At 50.4% G+C, this 20,270-nt stretch overlaps 1 protein-coding gene across 5 annotated transcripts in view; it reads right to left on the reverse strand.

The window, feature by feature from the left end:
- Positions 1–1,453: 1,453 nt before the first annotated feature.
- Positions 1,454–20,270, reverse strand: part of MKNK1 (MAPK interacting serine/threonine kinase 1) — a 44,169-nt gene continuing 25,352 nt past the window's right edge. For 4 of the 5 annotated variants that reach the window (XM_069479928.1, XM_069479925.1, XM_069479927.1 and 1 more), the window contains 9 exons: positions 19,171–19,250; positions 17,544–17,617; positions 14,835–14,939; positions 11,660–11,715; positions 8,271–8,366; positions 6,153–6,347; positions 5,307–5,471; positions 4,071–4,114; positions 1,454–2,809 (listed from right to left, as the gene is read on the reverse strand). In XM_069479928.1, the coding sequence (XP_069336029.1) occupies positions 2,575–2,809; positions 4,071–4,114; positions 5,307–5,471; positions 6,153–6,347; positions 8,271–8,366; positions 11,660–11,715; positions 14,835–14,939; positions 17,544–17,617; positions 19,171–19,250 (1,050 nt within the window). In that variant the 3' untranslated portion in view covers positions 1,454–2,574. The remainder of the gene's footprint in view (positions 2,810–4,070; positions 4,115–5,306; positions 5,472–6,152; positions 6,348–8,270; positions 8,367–11,659; positions 11,716–14,834; positions 14,940–17,543; positions 17,618–19,170; positions 19,251–20,270) is intronic. The other variant, XM_069479929.1, reaches the window with a different exon arrangement.

Below are 20,270 nucleotides of genomic sequence, written 5' to 3' on the forward strand. Positions count from 1 at the left end.
AAGCACTATCACCCTCGTTTACACCTGAACAAACAGAGACTCTCCGAGATTAACTTGCCCAAGGCCCAAAGCTAGTAGGTGGCAGAGCTGGGATTTGAACAGGGGCAGCAGGACTCTGGGGCCCGAGCCTCTCTGGAAGGAATTCCAGTTCCACCATTGCTAGCTGTACAGCCCTGGGCACGCTATTTTTCCTTTCTCCGCTTGGTTTTTCATGTTAAGTGAAGTAAAATCATAGTACCCACCTCGCAGGACTGCTGTGAGAATTAAATGCTAATGCCCGTAAACTTCTTAGAAAGTACCTGTTACTCGGTAAGTGCACAACAATGCCAGCAAAACCAGAGTAGGCACGGTGGCATTTCAGCAGAGCTGTGGAGGATGACCAGAGTGGGCGGCGGCTGGGAGAGGGCACCGCTGGAGCCAGTGCACGGGGGAGCTGCAGCAGGACAGGGTGTGGGCCAGCGCTGTAGGGAGGACAGTGCCCAACCCAGGGAGCCCCTTGCAGTGACACTCCTGTCGGGCCCTGCGGGAAGACCGACCAGGCTGGGGCCGGAGTCCAGCGCAGAACTCATCTCACACCCTGGATCCCCAGAGACTAGGTGACTTTGGGCCAAAAAGCTCAGATTCTGCAGGTCTGTTTTTCCAGCCAACCCCGCCTCCTGCCCCCTGGCAGATGAAGGGCTGTGAGGATGGTCAGGGTTACTGCAAAGGGAAGACTAAGAACGGTATGTCATCACTAATGTGGAGGCATCCACGGCGTCGGACAGTGAAGAGCCCCTAAGCCCATCTCCCTCTCTGCTCTCCCAAGGCAGACAGCCGTCACCGGCACCCAGTCTACTGCCCCAACGCTCACCTCCCTCTTGCCACCTCCTCGGGAACTTATAAAGGTCCTTTCCAGCCCAGCCCTCTCCAGTATGGCACCGGGGAGTACATGGGACCACAGACACAAACGTCCTTTGCATTACATACACAAGGGCTGTGGCTGGGAGGCACCACTTTTCTTTGTTGCCAACTCCGGCAGGACAAGCACAGTCCTGGGCACACGACAGGCTCTCAATAAAGGCTTGGGAATGCTTTAGACAGAGGGGAAATTTGTTCTCCTGCTTGTGGCTGAATGGGTCCAAGGGACATCTATTAAAACACATTTTGGAGTCTACTTGTGTCATGGTATTACAGCTGACACCACTTCTGCTGCTCGGTGGGGGCTCCTAAAAAGCAGAGGCCGTTTCTTACTCACCTCTGGGGTCCTGGCACAGAAGTGACTGATAAAATGAATTTCACTTCCTTACTTAAAAAAGAAAAGCAATGTCTCCTTCACCTTGTTGTGCAGACGAAATCTGGTTTTCTATTTAGGGGTCCTGACAAGGGGCACCTTCTCCCCACCTGGCTGGACCCGGCCCCCGTGCAGAAGGCCTGCCTCCGCCTCAGGTCTGCAGGTAAAGGACGGACCACCGAGTAGGCCACAGCTAGAATTTCAGTTTTATTAAAACAAGCACAATGTATAAAACCATCCTTGTGTTGTATAAACGTCTGACATATGCAAATCTATTTTCTTCATGTAAATCAATAGCTCAGCTCTTGTGCCGGGGGCTGTACCTTCATGCGGTCTGGGGCTGCTCTGACCTGGCTTTGCCTCGGGTGCTTTGCATCTCACTGCCCAGACCTGGGCCGCCCCCCGTGCAAGGCTTGACACCGACCCTGTCTCCACGGTCTCTAAGTTGCTCCTCATAGTAACAGCTTAAAACCAGTTAGAATAACAGGGAACGGCCCATTAAACCTAAACGCGTGGACATTCCCGAAAGAAGAGCAAGCCGTTACATGCTCCGGGAAGTCCACGGGCTTGCGGTGGGAGTTTAAAGGCCCACCTTTGCTGGAAGAGCCTGGTTAAAAACAAACTTTATAAAAACGACATACGGACTTTAGCAGCAATCACAAAGGAAGAAGAGGATGATAAATGAGGAGCACGTCTCGGTCACGGCGAAGAAAGATTATGTGCTTCTCTGTGCTACACACTGGAAGACGGATCTGGCTTCCTGAACGAGGAAGGCTCCTGCCCTTCCCTGAATTGAGGGGATGGCTTTGCTCAGCCAAGGGAGAGGACGGGCAAAGAGGACGTGCGGAGGACAGAGGAAGGTGGGAGGACAGCCAGAGGAGGGTGACAGTGCAGAGGGGGAACAGGCACGTGTCGCAGCCGCTGTCAGCGGATGCTCCTGGCTTCTGGAAGCTGGCTCCCTGAAGGCTGCGGCCCCAGCGCCTCCACAGCGGTGAGAGCTGGATCCGGATCCGCGGGCGGGTGAGCAGGTGGAGCCCGGCAAAGAGACGTTCCGCCACAGGCGATTATGCAAAGTGACAAGTGATTGCTTTCCTTTTCAAAGACAACCCCTTAGGAAAAAGCTTTTTCCTCCAGGACCCTGGGGAAATGGGGGTTGAGTGGCAACCTCAGGGCCTTTGTAGAGAAAAGGCCTGATGGAGCCACAGCGCAGGCCCCGCTGCCTTTCTGCAGACTTGGGCCACACAGGTTTCCACAGGGGCCATCACTGGACAGGCCTAGGGCCTACGAGGTGTGACCCGAGCGGCTCAGAGTGCTGCGGGTGTCGGGCAGGGTCCCTCGTCTCCACTGCGGCCTGCCTGGGCCAGGGCCCGCCGGCGGGCCAGGCGAGACTTGGAGGGAGGGGAAAGCTTCACGGAGCAGAGGCCCTCAGCCAGCGCCTCTGGCTCCTCTGCCAGTTCGTTCTCCTCGTGCTGCGACAGCTGGCGGTTAAGGGCGATGGCCTCCGCGGCGAACAGCGTCAGGTCCATTGTGCTGCTGTTCCTACAGGGGCCGGGGAAGGCACAGAGAGAGGGAGGTGGGCTCAGGGTCAGCAGGCCAGCTGCCGGGCACCCCCGCTCGCTGCCGCGGTTCTACGTGCCCACCAGACTGCCTGCGCCCGCACAGGCTCTCTGCAAAGCAGTTCTTGCCTGGGTTTGAAATCTTGCTCGATGGAGGCTAAAACATCCTTTAGCTCCAAGTGCAGTCCCTGGACTTGACAGTCGGGGCAAACGCGCCCTTCTGCTCAGAACACCCTCCTCTGAGCTCCCCCAGCACAGCGCACAGCTCGACCAGAGGAAGGGCTGTGGCACCGCAACTCGCTGTCTCTCCCTCTCCCCCATCACGGCAGAGCTCCCGGCGCAGGGCCTGTGCCACTGACGCCTGTGTCCCCAGAACCCAGCTCAGGGCTGGCGGGTAACACACACTTGGGGTGTGCTGCATCAATCTTCCACGTGGGGTCTGAGGTTTGCTGCCGCCAAGCATCTGGGGGCAGCTCTGGAGAATCAGGCAGGAACCCACGCTGGGCACCAGCATTCCTAGGCACAAACCGAGCCTACGGAAGTGTGAGACTTCCCTGTGTTGCTCCTAAAAACCGGCCACAGGGCTGGTTCCGGAGGGGTTTCCCATACCACTTAGCCCTTGCCCTGTGGGAACAGGGCAGTGCTCACTGGGCACCTAGTCCGGCTGTTGACAGGCTCTGGAGTCAAACGGCCAGGGCTATCGTGTGGCCCCGAGCAAGTTAACCTGCTCTCTCTCCTCCTCAGTTTTCTCATCTATGAAATGGGCGTGATAGGGACATAACATATGCAAAGCCCCTAACACCACATCTTGACATGTGGTCGGGATTTGGTACACGGTGGCCATGATTACTGTCTGCAGTAGTGTGTGTGACGACTGGTCCCACTGCCTTACGGTGCCCCACTCCTGCTGCTTCTACACCTGCCAGCGCAGGGGAAGCCTCGGTTGGTCTGTCTTTGGGCTGTGAGTGGTGACTTCCAGTCACAAATCAAGTGGGTAGGCTAACAGTGCAGGGAGGGGCCTTAAAGGTCCTGGAGGGGAGAGGAAGCAATCTAGGTGGAGGAACAAAACAGAGAGAGAGAGAGAGATCTAGAGCAGAGGGAAAGAGCGAGGAGAGGAAGCAGGGAGAAGCAAGGCTACCTGTGCCCGGGGGTGGCTCCTCGTCCCCCATCTCCACACCCATCCTGGCTGAGAGCCTGAGGGACCGTCAAAGCCAAGGAGAGAAGGGTGCCGGGTGAGCATTTACCTCTGGAGGACTTGCGGCGTGGGGAGTCCCCTTTCTGGAGCTTGCTAGAACGGGAAAGACAGATGTGTGGGTGAGTGCGGCTCCCTCCTTCCAAGGGCTGCCCCACCCAGACCAGCACAGGGTGGGCAGGTTACTGCCGGCTCTGGGCCCAGCACAGGGACGTGGCTATGCTTGCCTGCGGGGTCAGGCCTTCTAAGGAGAGAGCAAGAAAGGTACTATCTGAAGGCACAGCCCCCAACAGGCATGGAGAGTCCCTCTCTCCCTTTGCCCAGCAGAGTCCCAGTCTTCTTCCAAGACCCAGCCCAAGGGTCACTTCCCCTGTGAAGCATTCTGCCTTCCCTGCCACCTCCCTGCCCACTTGAGGAGAGGTGGATCCTGGTCCCTTTGTGCCCCTGGGACCACACTCACCTGGCACACCCTATAGACCTCCCTTTTAATAAGCATTTATCGCACTGTCCTGTAATTTATTCCCTTGTCTACCTCTCTCCACTAGAGCATGGCGACAGGGCCTGGGTCTCGCTCTCCCTGCATTGCCGGTGTCTGGTGTGTGGTAGGTGTGCGAATTGGGTGCCTGGGAATTAGCCACTTAGACGCTCTTGGATCAGGTCCCTGTCGGTAACGTGGGCTGGCAATGCTTGCCTCCTTCCACCGGCAGGGCCACTGAGCCCAGCAAGGGCCTGGCAGACCAAGGAGACACAATACGGCACCAAGGAGTCTGGCAGATCCCTTGGAGAGACAGAGGTCAGGTGTTGTGACTAACCAAGGAGGATTTTAAAAAATATTTTCTAGTGAAGATTTGGATCCTTAGCCTGGGAAAGCCACTACCATTTGTCTTCTAGGTCAGCTGCGCCAGGCTGTGAGGAGAAACCACGTGCCCCCATCACGGCCACAGGGCAATGCCGTGCTTGTTCCCGGGTGCTCTCAGCTAATGGTGTTTGTGTGTAAGAGGATGGTGCTGCAGGCCTCAAATGATGATGCCAGGCTGCTTCCTGGCCTGGGTGCCTCTTCCAATAGCGGAATGCATGTGCCAATCCCCTGGATGGCTCTGCTGGGGGTTAGTCTGTGGCCAAGGCCATGGCCTGTAAGGGGGCTCAGCCTGGGTGAAGGGAGGAGTCAGTTTACTGCCCACGCACAGGGCCAGGAGCTGCTACAGGATCCCCCTGGAGCTGGGTCAGCCACCTGGCTGGCGTTTGGCACTCGCTGGTATGAGCGCTTCCTCGAGGCCATGTCACTCACCCCCTGCACCCACGGGTGCTGCAGAACCTGGGCAGCGCTGAGTCTCTGCTTGGCATCTCGCACCAGGAGCCTGCAGATGAGGTCTTTGGCCTCGCTGGAGATGTGCGCCCAGTCCTTGTCCGGAAACTCATACTTGCCTTCCTGGATGCTTTCAAACAGCTTGTTCTAGGTAAAGAAGATTCTGCCTGAGGCCACACTGGCCAGGGATGGCCAGGATGTGCCCATCACTGATCTGATCACCAGCTTCAATCAACCTCAGCTGTGGCTGCAGCTCATGGCTTGGGATGCCACAGCCCAGGGCCCCTTCTCACACTCCCACTCTCCCTTAAATCATCAGACTCTACAGAATGCCCGTGGCAGGCTGGGAAGGCTGTGTGGCCTGGGGGACTGGATGGTGATGGGTGGGAACATGGCCCGCTGCACAAAGCCCACACTCCTTGTCCTTCCTAGGGGGCCCTCTGCAACCTTCTCAGGCCTCACCGCCCACCACCAGCCGCCTTACACACCACGCTTCCACCCCGTGCATGTGGATGTTTCACATGTCCCTCCTGTCTCTGCCTGTGCCTCTACTTGTGTTTCTCGCCCCTCTTCCCTGGGCAAGACTTGTCTTTTAATAGTCAGCTCAGGTATGATGTTCTCTAACAACCCTCCCCGAACTCCCGGCTGGGCCGAGTGCCTGATTATCTCTATTTTGCCTTGTGGCTGCCCTGACAGAAGCGGGGTGGGGGTGGGGGTACTATAAAGCCCCTTCCAGATCAGGAACACCTCCCAGCCGGTCCTGCTGGCGTCCCACAACCACGTGGACCCCCTGCAGGGCTACGCAGCAGCCCCTGGGGCCGCACTCACCTGGCACACCCCGCAGACCTCGCCCCGGTCCCAGCCACAGTCAGCCCCACAGTGACCGACAAATGGCGGGTAGCCGCTCAGCATGATGTAGAGGACCACGCCCAGGCTCCACAGGTCACAGCGCTTGTCATAGAAAGTGGCCTGGTCCGTGAAGACCTCCACCACCTCGGGGGCCATGTACTCTGCAGAGCCACACTGTGGGGCCAGGGTTGGCAGGAGAGATGGCAGAGAGAGAGGCTCAGTCACCGGGAGGGCATGGCAGAGGGTGGACTGCACCGGGATTGCAGCAAGAAGATGGAGGGGTCGGGTACAGAGCAGGAAGTCATCAGCAAGGCCAGCCAGAGAGCCCACCAGATGCCACCCAGGCACTCAGAGAAGCTGGGCCAAGCCAGCATTTGTCAACTGAGCCCCATCATCCCCCATGATCCACACGACCAGCTCCAGGCAGCCTTATGCTTGCAGGTCCTTCTCCAGCGGGCAGAGACCTTTGGCCAAGAAGCTCCAGGAATCTGTCCCTGCCGCAGCTCTCCATAAACAGACACCTCATGCACCGGTACTTGAATGTACCAGGAACATGGCTCTGGGAGGGAGATCTGTGGAGATCCAATTCCACACAGCAAGGATTTCCTGAAGTGAATCCTGCCCAGCTCTCCTGCTAGCTCACAGTGAAGATGTGCAAGAATTTAGAATTAAGAGACCATCAAAGCTAGAAGAGCTCTTTGAACAACTCTGATCTTCCCACCCCTCCCGTTTACAGGTGGCAAAGGCAGGACCTAGAAAGGGACAGGGACTGTTTGAGCACATCAGTGGCAGACCTGGGGCCAGAACCCAGGATTTCTCCCTCTCACCCCCCTAGGAAAACTGCTGATGAGAACAAAACACATTCTTTTCACTCCCTTCTGATTATGTCAGGCTCACCAAGAAACAACCCTCCCAAATGAATCTGATTAGAAGGCTAAGTGTTCTCAAGAAAGGATATTTTCCTTGTTATTGGCAATTAGGGTTAATGACTTTGAGACCAAGGTAGCCCAGCATGTTAGAAGCTAACACAGAAACATTCCTAATAATGTTGCTTAGAATAAGACACAATATAGGCATATTTAAAGGCATGTCTTGGCCAGGCACGGTGGCTCACGCCTGTAATCCTAGCACTCTGGGAGGCTGAGGCGGGAGGATCGCCCAAGGTCAGGAGTTCGAGACCAGCCTGAGCAAGAGCCTGACCCTGTCTCTACTAAAAATAGAAAGAAATTAGCTGGACAACTAAAAATATATAGAAAAAATTAGCCGGGCATGGTGGGACATGCCTGTAGTCCCAGCTACTCAGCAGGCTGAGGCAGGAGGATTGCTTGAGCCCAGGAGTTTCAGGTTGTTGTGAGCTAGGTTGACGCCATGGCACTCTAGCCCAGGCAACAGAGTGAGACTCTGTCTCAAAAAAAAAAAAAAAAAAAGGCATGTCTTAAAAAAGGATTATTTACTTGTGAAACATGCAAATCTTAAAAGAATAATAATAATTACAGTATATCAAGTATGCGCAAGAGATGTCTTAGGAAGAGGCGGCAGCAGCAGCACCTGGGCATGAAATGTGAAGTCAGAGAAGCGACGGGATGACTTGGCCTAGTGATCCCACGTGCACGTTGCCTGGGGCCTCACAGTTCCCGCTAGCAACAGACGACCCTTTCCAAGGTGGGGGAGGACAGCCCCCATCCTCCATCACAATGGGGACGGGCTCTACAGAACTATCCACATGCTCAAATGCAAAAGGGCTGGGCTGGGAGTCCAGTCTGTTTTCATCTGGGTCAGGAGTCAGGGCTTAGCCTGTGCTTACAGTTACAATTTGTCCCTTCATCAGCAGGGAGGACCCATCCCAAACTAAAAGCCCTAATGTCACTTTCATTAGCAACTAAGGGGTGGGAGGCGGGCTTGGGAGTGACAATACAGAGCCCAGAATCCACTCGGGCAGTGGGAAGTGCTATAGATCCACTTGATCCGAGGGATCCACTCTACACCATGGCTTTCCTTCCCTCGCCCTCTGTTCCGGTCTCCCCAGCTCTGGCTCGGGGGCGCTCCAAATGCACAGGCGCCCAGAAGGAAGTCACACAGGGTACCAGCCACGCATACCGGGGTGGTGAGCTCTGGTGTGGTTATGGGGGTACAGGAGTTGTTCAGTTTCACCCCACTGCCCAAGTCAAAGTCACAGATTTTCACCGGAGACACCTGAAAAGGAAAACAGAAGCCAAGGTCATAGATATAAGAAACTACAGGGGCTGGCGCAATGGCTCACGCCTGTAATCCCAGCAGTTTGAGAGGCAGAGGTGGTAAGATCGCCTGAGCCCAGGAGTTAGAGACCAGACTGGGCAACACAGTGAGACCGTGTCTCTACAAAACATAAAAAATTTGGCCAGATGTGGTAGCACACACCTGTAGTCCCAGTGAAGAGCAAGACCCTGTCTAAAAAAGAAAAAGAACCACAGAGCATGAGGAACGCGACGTGACTGTCACACTGCAGCTGGCTTTATCTCTCAGGTCATATTCGCTCTCCTTGGGTTAACGAGAAGTCCCTAGAGGACTTTTTCCAAGGTGTCCTCTTCCCCATGCTCTCTTGTTTCCCAACTAAGAGAAAAATGGGTGAACTATATGGTGTGGATTGTTGTGAACTTAGCATAAAATAAGTATGGAACTCCTTCCCGCAAACACTGGTGCGGGCTGCAACACAGGAGTTAGAGGAGTTCACTCCTGAGAGACAGAGTCCTCGCAGCCCACTCAGTGGAGGGCAAAGGAGCTTGGAGTAAAAGCCGTGGCCACCTTACTGGCGTAGGGTGACCGACTTTTTCAGTTTAAGCATGGAAAGCCCTGTGTTCTGGGAGGCCCCTCAGTCCTTGGAAAACTGGGATGGTCGGTCACTCTAGGGGGCATCAACACAGCAGCCAAGCCCTCCAGAACTGCATGCTGCGCCTGAGACCAAGGCAGGGTGACTCGTCTCCAGGGCCAACCAGGAGGGCGGTTTGGGTGCACACGTGACGGCGTCCTCCACGGTGGAAGCAGCACAGAGCGCGCTGAAAGTGCTGGTTCTGTGAGTCCCAGTTCACCCATTTACTGCCAGGAAGCCTGGGCAAGCCCCTCAACTTCTTTTCTTCCTTCCTTCTCTCCCTCCTTCCCTTTTTCTTCTTTTCTTTTTCATTTGGCCCCTCTCATTTTCACTGTAGTAAAATATAAAATATGCCTTTTTTTTTTTTTTTTAAAGAGACTCTGTCTCCCAGGCTGGAGTGCAGTGGCATGATCACAGCTCACTGAAGCCTTGAACTCCCAGGCTCAGGTGATCCTCCTGCCTCAGCCTCCTGAGTAGCTGAACCTACAGGTGTGCACCAGCACGCCCAGCCCATTTTAGCCATTTTTAAGTGTATATGAAAAATGTACACTTAAAAGTCATTGGCATTAAGTAACTATTACCACTATATGTTTCTAAGACTTTTCCATCACTCATCAGAGACTCTATGTTCATTAAGTAATCACTTTCCATTCTTCTTCTCCTTCGTTCCAAGTAACCTCTAATCTACTTTGTCTTTATTCATTTGTCTATTCCAGATATTTTACATAAGTGGAATCATATAATATTTGTCCTTCTATGTCTGTCTTATTTCACTTAGCATGTGTTCAAGGTTCATCCATGTATCAAAACTTCATCTTGTTTCATGGCTGAATAATATTTATTGTATGTGGGTGTCACATTTTGTTTATCTATTTCCTCTGTTGATGGCCAGTTGGGTTGTTTCTGCCTTTTGTCTATTGTGAATAATGCCATAATGAACATCAGTGTACAAGTATCTGTTTGAGTCCCTGTTTTCAATTCTTTTGGGTATATAACCTAGGAATGGAATTGTTGGGTCATATGGTAATTCTGTGTTTAGCCTTTTGAGGAACTGCCAGACTGTTTTCCACAATGGCTGTATCATTTTACATTGTCACCAGCAATGTATTAGGGTTCCAATTTCTCCATATGCTCACCAACATTTAGTATTTTTCCATTTTTAAAATTATGGCCATCTTAGCAGGGATGAAGTAGTATCTCACTGTGGCTTTGATTTACATTTCCCCAATGACTAAGGATGTTGAACATCTTTTTATGTGCTTGTTGGCCACTTGTACATCTTTCTTTGGAGAAAATGTCTGTTCAATCCTTTGTCAATTTTTTTAATTGGGTTGTCTTTTTGTTGTTGAGTTTTAGGAGTCCCTTATATATTTTGGATATGAAACCCTTCTCAGTTGTATGATCTGCAAATATTTTCTCCCATTCTGTAGCATATCTTTTTACTTTCTTGATAATGCCTTTTGACACTTAGTCTCTCTTAATTTTAGTTTTTCCAACCATAAAAAGGGATTAACAAACTTGTGTCATGAAGATCAAATGAAACAAAGGCCATGAAAGCACATTATACACCAGAGGCAGTAACAGGCGGTTGAGAGCACTTCTGGAAATCTAGGCTCTTCTACCTACCAGCTGAGTGACTCTGTACAAGTTTCTTAACCTCTCTGAGCTTCAGTGTCCTCATCCATGAAATGACGATAATAATAGTATCTACTTCACACAGTATCTTTAAATTACTAAATAAGTGCTTGGCATAATATAAGCACTCAAGACTTGTTAAATGTAATTTTTAATAGTAATAATGATAAATTATAAAGGTCTCTGCTAGACGAGTGACAGGAAGTCACATGATCTTATTTGAGCTAATCCATTATTATTCCCCACAAAAGAGTGTGAGTAGCAGGTGGATTCACAGATTCACTCACAGACATCCCTCATTCATGAGCCATAGCTTCATCCAGACCAAGACATGCATGCTTTTGCGTACATACATGTGTACACATATGCAGAGCTGTGAACATGGGTCCCAATACCACCTCGGCCTAAATCCCTCCTATAAACACAGAATTTGTCAGATTCATACACTAATGGAATTGTAAATACTTCTGTTTACTAGTAGATTGAGTTAAGGCAACATTTTAAATAGGTAGAATTTGTTCAATACTGAGCATAAATGTTTTCTTTTTAATGGGCACCTTTGGAAATAAAAATGGAAACAGAAGTCCTTTTCAAGAACTTGTTGCTAATTATTACTTCCAGTGGTGGACACCATCTGGTATACACTGTAACACAAATACCATTCATAGGTAGAGATCTGCTCTGCATAAGATTGAGTTGTTCATGACTCACATCAACTGCTCTAAAGGTAGGTGCATTGGACTAGAAAATATTAATTTTGTGCGGGTCTCACATTCTATTAATACAAACTCTGACTTAAGCCAATCACACTGATGATGAAGAGCACAGAAGGGACAAGGATCAATGCCACTTGGATCGCAGAAACATTCCATATTAGGTATTATAATATTCTCTTCAGTCCAAGTTGGTACCCGAGGCCAAGAGCATGGCTAACATGGCTATGGAAAGCAAGGGTGGCTTCCCAGATCAGTATAAACTGTAAAGTCCCAAATCAGGCCCTAAGTACCTTTTCTGGAGATTCACACAATATATTTTCTGGCTTCAGATCACGATGAGCAATGCCTGAAATGACAAAGAGCAAGGAAATGGTTAACATGTGCACGTAATTATCAAACATTCCACACACAATTAATTTTTTCCAAATGCTGTTGTTCGCAGATTAATTCCCAATTATGGTACATTAAAAAATCAACGAGCTGCAGGAGGCAGAAGTAACCAGAGACACAAACCAAAAGCAAGTTCTTCTGAAGCAGAGGCTTTAAAGTCTGGCAGGGATAAGAAGAGCTAAACGAATCCCGGCCAGCCTACCTTTCAGCACTGCAGTGACCACGAAGAACAAGAAAGCCTAATGCAAAGCACAGCAGAGAGCCCCGCAGATGGCAGTGCTTGGGACAGCAATGCAGAAATAATTAGTGCCTTGTTTAAGAGCATCTCGGGGGGCTTAGACTGCTCTACCTCATTTCTTCTTGTGTGGCCAATTAAAAAAAAATATTTCTTCAGTGTGACTCCTTGAATGTTCGGACGAGTCAGTGTTAGTTACCAGATCTCCCAAAGCTTGTCCGGTTGCCTCTTCCCCTGCTCTGCACGCCCCAGGCAGCCCTGCCAGCAGCGGAGCAAGGCCTGCTTGGGCCCAAGGGTGCTGTTCTTAAGAGATGACTCCCCTGCATTTTGGCCAGGTGTCCTGAAGGAGACTGGAAACAGCAGCCTAGCCCAGAAGGGGTGAGCTTTTAACCTGCTGACCTGGCCAGGAGGGCAGCTGGGGGAGAACCTTCTTCTAACCAAAGAAAGGGACAAAGAACCAAGTCATAGGGGCCATGGTGGAGGACTCGGAAACCTCCCTTTCCTCTTTCCTTCCATAGCATGCATAGCACAGAGACAGAGGAGCTGGGAGGCTGAGCCAGAGTCAAACAGCTACCGCTCGGAAGTACTGCAAAGCCGCAGAGGGTTCCTGGGAGACGAGGAGAAGCAGACTCTGCTTCTTGAGAATTCCCTCGATGATCACCTTGTCCTGCGGCCCTTCCGATTCCCTACTGGACGGCAAAGGCCCAGCCCCACCCACCTGAGGCACCTCACTAGAGAGGAAAAACCTGAGCTCCAGCGAGCTAAGTAACTTCATCAGTCACCTAATTGAATGAGCACCCAGAGCAACTCAGTCCAGGCTGCACAAATTGAGTCGGGCTGCAGCTCGCCACACTAAAAGTGAACGATATTTTCCATTACAGCAAGTGCTCCCACAGAAGGATCACGAAGCGCGCACGGAGCCTTACTCTCCAAATAGGTGCCCGTGGCCCAGTTGTCCCGCAGCCCGAGCACTCAGAGAGCCCGGCGGTAATAATGGGTCTGCTGTGTGAGCACACCAGCCATCGAGCCGCTCCGGTTCATTTCCCAGAGGTTAAGCTGCAGTGTGTCCAGTATTTAAAAGTATGGAACTTGTTTCAGGCCTGACCCATTCTTGCCCAATTCATCTTCCCAGTGTGAAGTTATTTAGAAAACAGCCAAGTTCAGCTGGAAATCGTTTTTCATCCCCTCCAACTTCTAGTCACATGGGCAGCCGGCCAGCTAGATGTTAACAAGCACTTCAGACCCCCTAAGACACCACCAGCCTCTGTTCCCTTTAGTGCATTCTTGTAAATAAATAAATAAATAAATAAAAAATAAAACCGCCTTTACCACCCCCTCCAAGGTATGGATCTTGTAAAAAGCGTGACCCAGTTTTGCAATCTACGGAGGCAGCTTGGGGAGCAGCTGTAAATCTTTGTCAGGCAGGTGTTACCTACATGCATCCCAGCTTTCAGAAACACAACTGCTGCTATTCATCATGCTGCGGAAGGGCCAGACTCCCCCTTCTAGGAGTTTCCATCCTGGGTGCAAGTCAGGGCCCCAGCACGGGCACTGTCAGCACACAGATCTCTTTCAGCCACTGGAGGAAGGGAGGTGGGTCAATGAACCCGAACCCCACCCCCCAGCCCCTGCACAAGCCAGGCCAGTCCTCACTGGGTGCTGGCGCGGAGTGGGATGTGTGAGCCGCATGCCTGCGATTGCTCCTGAGCACGCCCCAGTGCTGCTGCCAACGTCCACAAGGGGAGTAGACCTACGTCACCAATTATTTGCTCCCCCCACCCTTCCCCACGAGGCAGAATGCTTTAGCAAGGGATTTAATACTAATATTAGGAATAAAAAATGCTTTCTGCCTGGTGGGGGATGAGGACGGAGGAAGTAACATTTGTTGAAGAACTACTATGTGCCAGAAACCACGCTCCATCTACGCTTACGTATACAGCACGTAAGACACATACGGTTACGTAAACGAATTGGTACCTATAAAAGGCTTAGAATAGTGCCTAGCCCCTAACGAGTGCTATCCACGTGTTAGCCACCGTGGATGACATCATTCTCTCTCCGTTCTCACGCGGGCAGGCACTAGCACTGAGGGAGCACACAGCGGGAAGAAAGGATTTTCCCGTAGTGCCGCTGTTAGGTGAATTTTTAAAAATGTATGTAACAGTCAAACATTTACGGAAATACAAAAACACATAATGCTCAAAAAGATTTAATTCACTACAAAAGTTCTTGAATAATCAGTCCTAGGAAAGGGACCGTAAACCAAAGTGTAATTCAAACAAAGGCAGCCTGCTAGTTACCATTGTGACGTTCAACAGCTATCTCAAACTTACATATTAATAGAAAAATGCATTTTTCATTTCCTGTGAACAAGATATATAAAACTACATATATCCCATCATTCCAGTTTTGAAAAGAGAGATACAGGTGATGTATTTCAGAAGACTAGAAGGAGTAACACTGATATATTTACACTAGAATGGTTGTATTATGTATGAGTTTTATATTCTTCACCAGGAAAAGAAAAGGAGCATCATTCACGTTCACAGTCACATACACACACACTCAAGCATACCTTGTTCAACGCGAAATTTATTCTTTTTCCTTCCTGCTCTTTCTCCTGTATCCCTATCCCGCTTGATAGCTCTACCATGTACCCCTCCACCCACAGCAGACGCCGAGAAGCGTCCTGTACTGCCACCCCCGCCCCCCGCCCCTGCTGTGAGTGAGCATGTTCACACCACCACTGCCTGGACGAGCCCGCTGCCTGGCTGCCCCCTTGCTTGGTACCCAGAGGCTGGCCAGCCCAAGCCACCCACCAAGGCCACGGCTTGGGTCACCTTTGGTATGCAGGAAGTCAAGGGCAGCAGCAACATCGCGCACCACTCGGCTGGCTTCTCGCTCATTGAAGTGCTTCCGCTTCTGGATGTGGGCGAGGATGGAGCCTGGGAAGCAGAGGGAACAAGGAAGAATGCCTTTCCAGGCTTTAGCAAGCATAACTTCTTAGACGCCAAGTTTTCACAAGCTTGGGGTGGGGACATAGGCTTACTCATCACTAAATGTCCAGCAACACGTGTGGTACCCGGCACAGAGGAGGTACCAGCACATGTCTGTTGAACAGAACTGTACTGTCAGCTTCTGCATCTGTCTGTGAGGAACTCAGAAGGGAGACAGAATAGCTATTTATATGGCCAAAAAATATTAACGCCACTCGGGCTGATGGGGCTTCTAAAATCAAAAAGGAACTAAAAGTGAATGCACGTGGAGCTGACAGGGCCTCTCTGTAGGAACATTTTCTCCTCCCCACCTAATCTCAGACCAAAAAAGGGCACAGCCTTCAAATGGAAATGCCACCCCTCGCCTGATATGTAAAGGTCTGGAAAAAGGGGAACAACTGCTTTTTACTCTGAACTTTCCCATTTATTATTATTATTATTTTGTTGGCAATGGCTAACATGTATTGAGTAGTTATTAGTGCCAAGCACTATGCATTACTCTTTAAATAAATTGTCTTTTTCTCACCGCAATTGTACAAAATGGGTAGTCACCACCATTTTATAGATGGGGAACCTGAGGCCCAAAATGGTTAAGCAACTCGTCCAACTCACAGGCCAGGAGGTGGTGAAGTGAGGACCCAGGCTCAGTCCAGCCAGGCCCAAGTCCGTGCAGACTCCCCTCGGCAGGGCTTGTGACCCGACTGCTGAGGGGACGGACTGTCCTGAGCCAACCACATTCTCTTTACCCCCTGGGTCTGGCCTCAGTAGAACTATGCTAAGTGATACGGCCACAGAGGACCCCAGCTGCATCTAGCATTTCAAACGTGTAGGTGACAGCCAGACCTGGGTTGCTGGGCAGCGTGGGGCAGACACAGGTGTGAATATGTGGCTTGGCTTCATGTGGTCTATACTCACTACTGGAAGCCAGGATTTCTCAGCTGAAGGCATCATCTCTGTGTCCTAAAAATGGCACATTTTTACTTATTATGTGGTTTTTTTGGCAAAGGGAGGGGATGAGAAAAGAAGGGGAAGGATTGCCAAGGATCTTTCACTTGCCAGATTAAACGATCAAAGGATTCCAACATGCTAGGGAACACTCCCAGAAAACTGGCTCCTGACTAGGCCCTAGCTTGATCTGCTGTAGTGAGACTCTTGTTTCCAAATTTGTTAAAAGGAAAGGCAGAGAGTAACATTCTCCATATTTCTGAGACAGCCCGCAGCATACCCAACTGTTTTAATCATGCTAACAGCCGACATTTACTGAACCTTAGTGCCTGCCGGGCACTGTGCTAAGTGTTCCACATGAATCATCTCACTGAATCTTCAGAGCAACCCCATGAGTTAGGTGCTCTCAATATCCCTATTTTGCAGATGAGAGTTTGGAAGAGGTTAAGTGACTTGCCCAAGGTCACATGGCTGGTAAGTGATGGTGCTAGACTTCAGTTTAGTTGTGGTTTCTTTCTTTTTTAAAAAAAAAATTTAACTAATTTATTTGACATTTTTTTTAGAGATGGAGTCTTGCTCTGTTGCCCAGGCTGGAGTGCAGTGGCGTGATCACAGCTCACCACAGCCTCTAACTCCTGAGCTCAAGCAATCCTCCTACCTCAGACTCGCTAGTAGCTGGGACTACAGGCATGAGCTACTGCGCCCGGTCTGTGTTGGTTTCTAAAACAAGCCCTTTCATGTGGCCCTCCACTCAGCTTAGACATCCCCACAACCTTTACCTTGCGAATGTGTCCTAGGGTTGGGGGAGTGACAGGGAGGGAAAAGGGCTCTATCACTTACCAGCCACGTGACCCTGGGCAAGTCACTTAACCTCTTCCAAACTCTCATCTGCAAAATACGGATATTGAGAGCACCTAACTCATGGGGTTGCTCTGAAGATTCAGTGAGATAATTCATGTGGAACACTTAGCACAGTGCCCGGTAGGCACTAAGGGTTTAGTAAATGTCAGCAGTTAGCATGATTAAAACAGTTGGGTATGCTGGGGGCTGTCTCAGAAATACGGAGAATGTTACTCTCTGCCTTTCCTTCTATCCTCTTCATCATGTCAGAAAGGCAACTTAAATATACACCCAGTGATTATGTGTATGGGTGGTGGCACCCTTCCATCTGAAGGATGGTACATTCTCAGGCCTCCCCCCTCCATCCTGTGTCTGTAACTCAAACAATGGGACTCTCCTCTCCTCCATTTTAGCTTTTCTAGACTTCACGGTGTATTTGAGAGCTTCCACCCCATAATTAATTTAGTTAAATGGTGAATGTGTCAAAACAGGGGATTGATAAATTGATGACTAAATGTATCTATATATGACTCCTATTATAATGAAAAGGCATTTATAAAATGCCCACACAGGTGACATTCTAAGCTCTGCAAAATGCTAATTATCATCCTTCCCTCCGGCCTCCCTTCTCCCAAATCAAGGGCAGTTTTTAAGTCCTTCATCCTTTTTATTAGCTTGACTCGTTTTAGAAGTCTCTGGGATTCATGATGGATGATCACCACCCTGCGTCTTAATCAGAAGTCCAAACACATACTCGACAGTAAGTACCTCCTTGCAATTTCTCAAAGACCAAGTAAAACCTTGTGTCATCTTCAAAGAACTCAATCAGCTCCAAAATGTTCCTTAAATAGGGAAAATAGGAGGAGAGGGAAAAGGGGGGGGGGGGAAATGGTATTATATATTAAAGTCTACTTACAAATATACAATGAAAAAAATATACAACGCCCTGTAGCGGGGCAGAAATCAACTTGAAATCAGAATGCTTATTAAAGACCCACGTGTGGAAGCAGCCAATGGTGTTAGCAAGATTCAGGTCACCTTATCTTTCCATAATGTTTAGTCTCTGGTGTTTTCACCAAGTCCGTGCTGTCAAACCCCAGCCCTAAAACCCACTAGGTAGAGTTATAAAAAAGTCCCGGTCACATTAAACTGAATAAAATCTGCAGCCGACTGGAAGCAATTGCGGCTAATAACACTGAATAGTAGGTGTGTGTCCTGGAGGCAAGCAGCAAATAATTACTTGCCCTCCCTCTTGCCCATAAATCACGGGGCAGTATTTACATTGCCTGGAGAAAATGGAAACATCTGTCAAATAGACTTGGGGCCTAACGTGGGCACCGCTAGACCCTAACTGCTAAGCGCTGCTTAATGAAACGGCCGCGTTCCTGGCCACTGTAGCACTTGTGGCCTTCCCCGGTGAGCACTCTCTGTCTGCCTGAGTATTTCAGTGCTCTGCCAACAAGGTCGTCTTGTAGCTCAGTAGGGAAGCCGCCAGCCTGGATATCGGAGGTGTTGGGGGCTTTTTTCCTTTTAAAGAACAAAATAAACCAAGTAGAGTCTCTAATGCTGAACTAAGAAGCTGTAGGGCTGAAAATAAAAACCTGTCCCTCATAAAAAAATGCTGACCACTTTGGGAGATGCCAGGCTTTTACTAGTGTGAAGGCGTCCAAATAAGATGGGCAAAATGGTCTAATTTGAAAGACTGTAGAGGCAGTGCCTGGAGTTAAATCAACAGCAGCCCCATCCCGCAAGCTTAATGACAAAGCCATCAATACCAGGCCACTGGCTCCCTGCTGACCCTGCCATGGAGGGAGAGAGAGGGGGAAGCGGAGTCTTGGAGGTGACCCTGATTTAAAGCCACAGTGGGAGAGCCACTCATTTGGAGCTGGTGGTGGGCAGACCAAGCCGGGCTAGAGATTACCTTGGCCCAGTTATCAAGAAGGAGAGTCAGACAAGGTTTCAGGACCTTGGTGGTATCTGCACATATGCAGATACGCTGGGAACAGAAAACAGCAGCGAATATTCTTCACGGTGTGCCTCATCCTCATCTCAGTATTGAAGCAGGTCCCTAAAGATCTGACCAGGCAACGCTCAGCCTAGTTTCCATAGGTACTTGAAACAAAGAATACCCCATTTTTTCCCCAACAGCCACTGATGCAGATTGTCACTCTTCTAACTTGCCTAAATCGCTGACATTCCAGTATTTCAGAGCAGCATCTTCGCTGTTACTGCTGCCCTCCTCTCCCTCTCACTGCGGGATGGCAGGAGGCTCTTGCGGGCGGGGGGAGCATGCGTGAGCACTAACTGCTGGGGTCAGGAGATGGTACGAAATAACCTCCTCTTTTGTAGCAAGCATCCCCCAGAGAAGCAGCAAGTAACCCCACGCTATACTTACTTGTTTCCTTGACACTGATAGAGCGTCTCCACCTCTCGAAATACCCTGCTCCGACTGTGCCCTGCTTGTTTTTCGATGATCTGTGGGAAGAATAAAATCTGTCTTGTCCACCCACCGGACTTCAAAACGGCCCCTCGCCAGGAGCCCTCTGGGAGATGCAAGGCCACATCCGGTTCAAATCCAGTTTGGAGCAGAAGTCTGGAGTAGGCCTTGGTGACACAGACAAGGTGGCTCTGTCAGCAAAGCAAAAGACTGGCCCGAAGGCTTCCCAGCCAGCTGAGCCCGATAGACTCTGGCCAAGCACAACACCAAGGAAGTGTGTGAGGCTGCTGCCCCCAGCTGCCCAGGGAGACTGAGGCAGCCAGCAAGACAAAGAGCCGTCCCTACTTAGCTCCTGCTCCCAAGGCATCTCTTTCTGCCGTGAGGGTGAGAATTTACCAGCTCTGTGGAAGGATCTTTCTGTGCTGGAGAGCAGCTCAGACGCTGCCTCTGCAACTCCCCCCAGCAGAAGCACATTCTTCCTCTTCTGAGAACTTACTCTTTGGCAGGCACGACATTAAGTAATTTATTTACATAAGCTCAGTTAACCTTTACAACAACATCAAAAGACAGGAAGGTGTGAAACATTTGCCCACAGCGTGGAGCTGATTCCAAAACCCTTGCTACCCTATAGCTGCCTAGACCCTGAACAGCTTCCTGGAGCACCTAGAGGCTTTCTCTCTCCCGTGATACTGTGCACGGCTCCTCTCCACGCCTATCCCTTGACTGATGGAGGTGCTTGACTGCAGGAACGGATAAGCCAACAGATGAGCAGGTGGTTTATGCAGGGACTGGTTGCCTCCGGAAACCTCTCTGGACCCATTCAGAGTCCCAAACCGTTGCAGATGGAGCCTGTGAGCAAGGCGCTGCCTGGCAGCTCACACAGGCAAAGTGGCAGCACAGATGATGGCATCCTGCTCCTTCATTCAGACACTGCTACACAGAACCCTTCAAACTTCCCCGGTATGTTGTAGCACAAACAACCATGACCAGCTATAATTTTCTAAATAAGTCTGCATCTGTTAGTAAACCACCGTGGGCCCATTTTCTGTGCAGAGAAG

This window comes from Eulemur rufifrons, chromosome 8, assembly GCF_041146395.1.
Source record: "Eulemur rufifrons isolate Redbay chromosome 8, OSU_ERuf_1, whole genome shotgun sequence".
NCBI classification, from domain to species: Eukaryota; Metazoa; Chordata; class Mammalia; order Primates; family Lemuridae; genus Eulemur; species Eulemur rufifrons.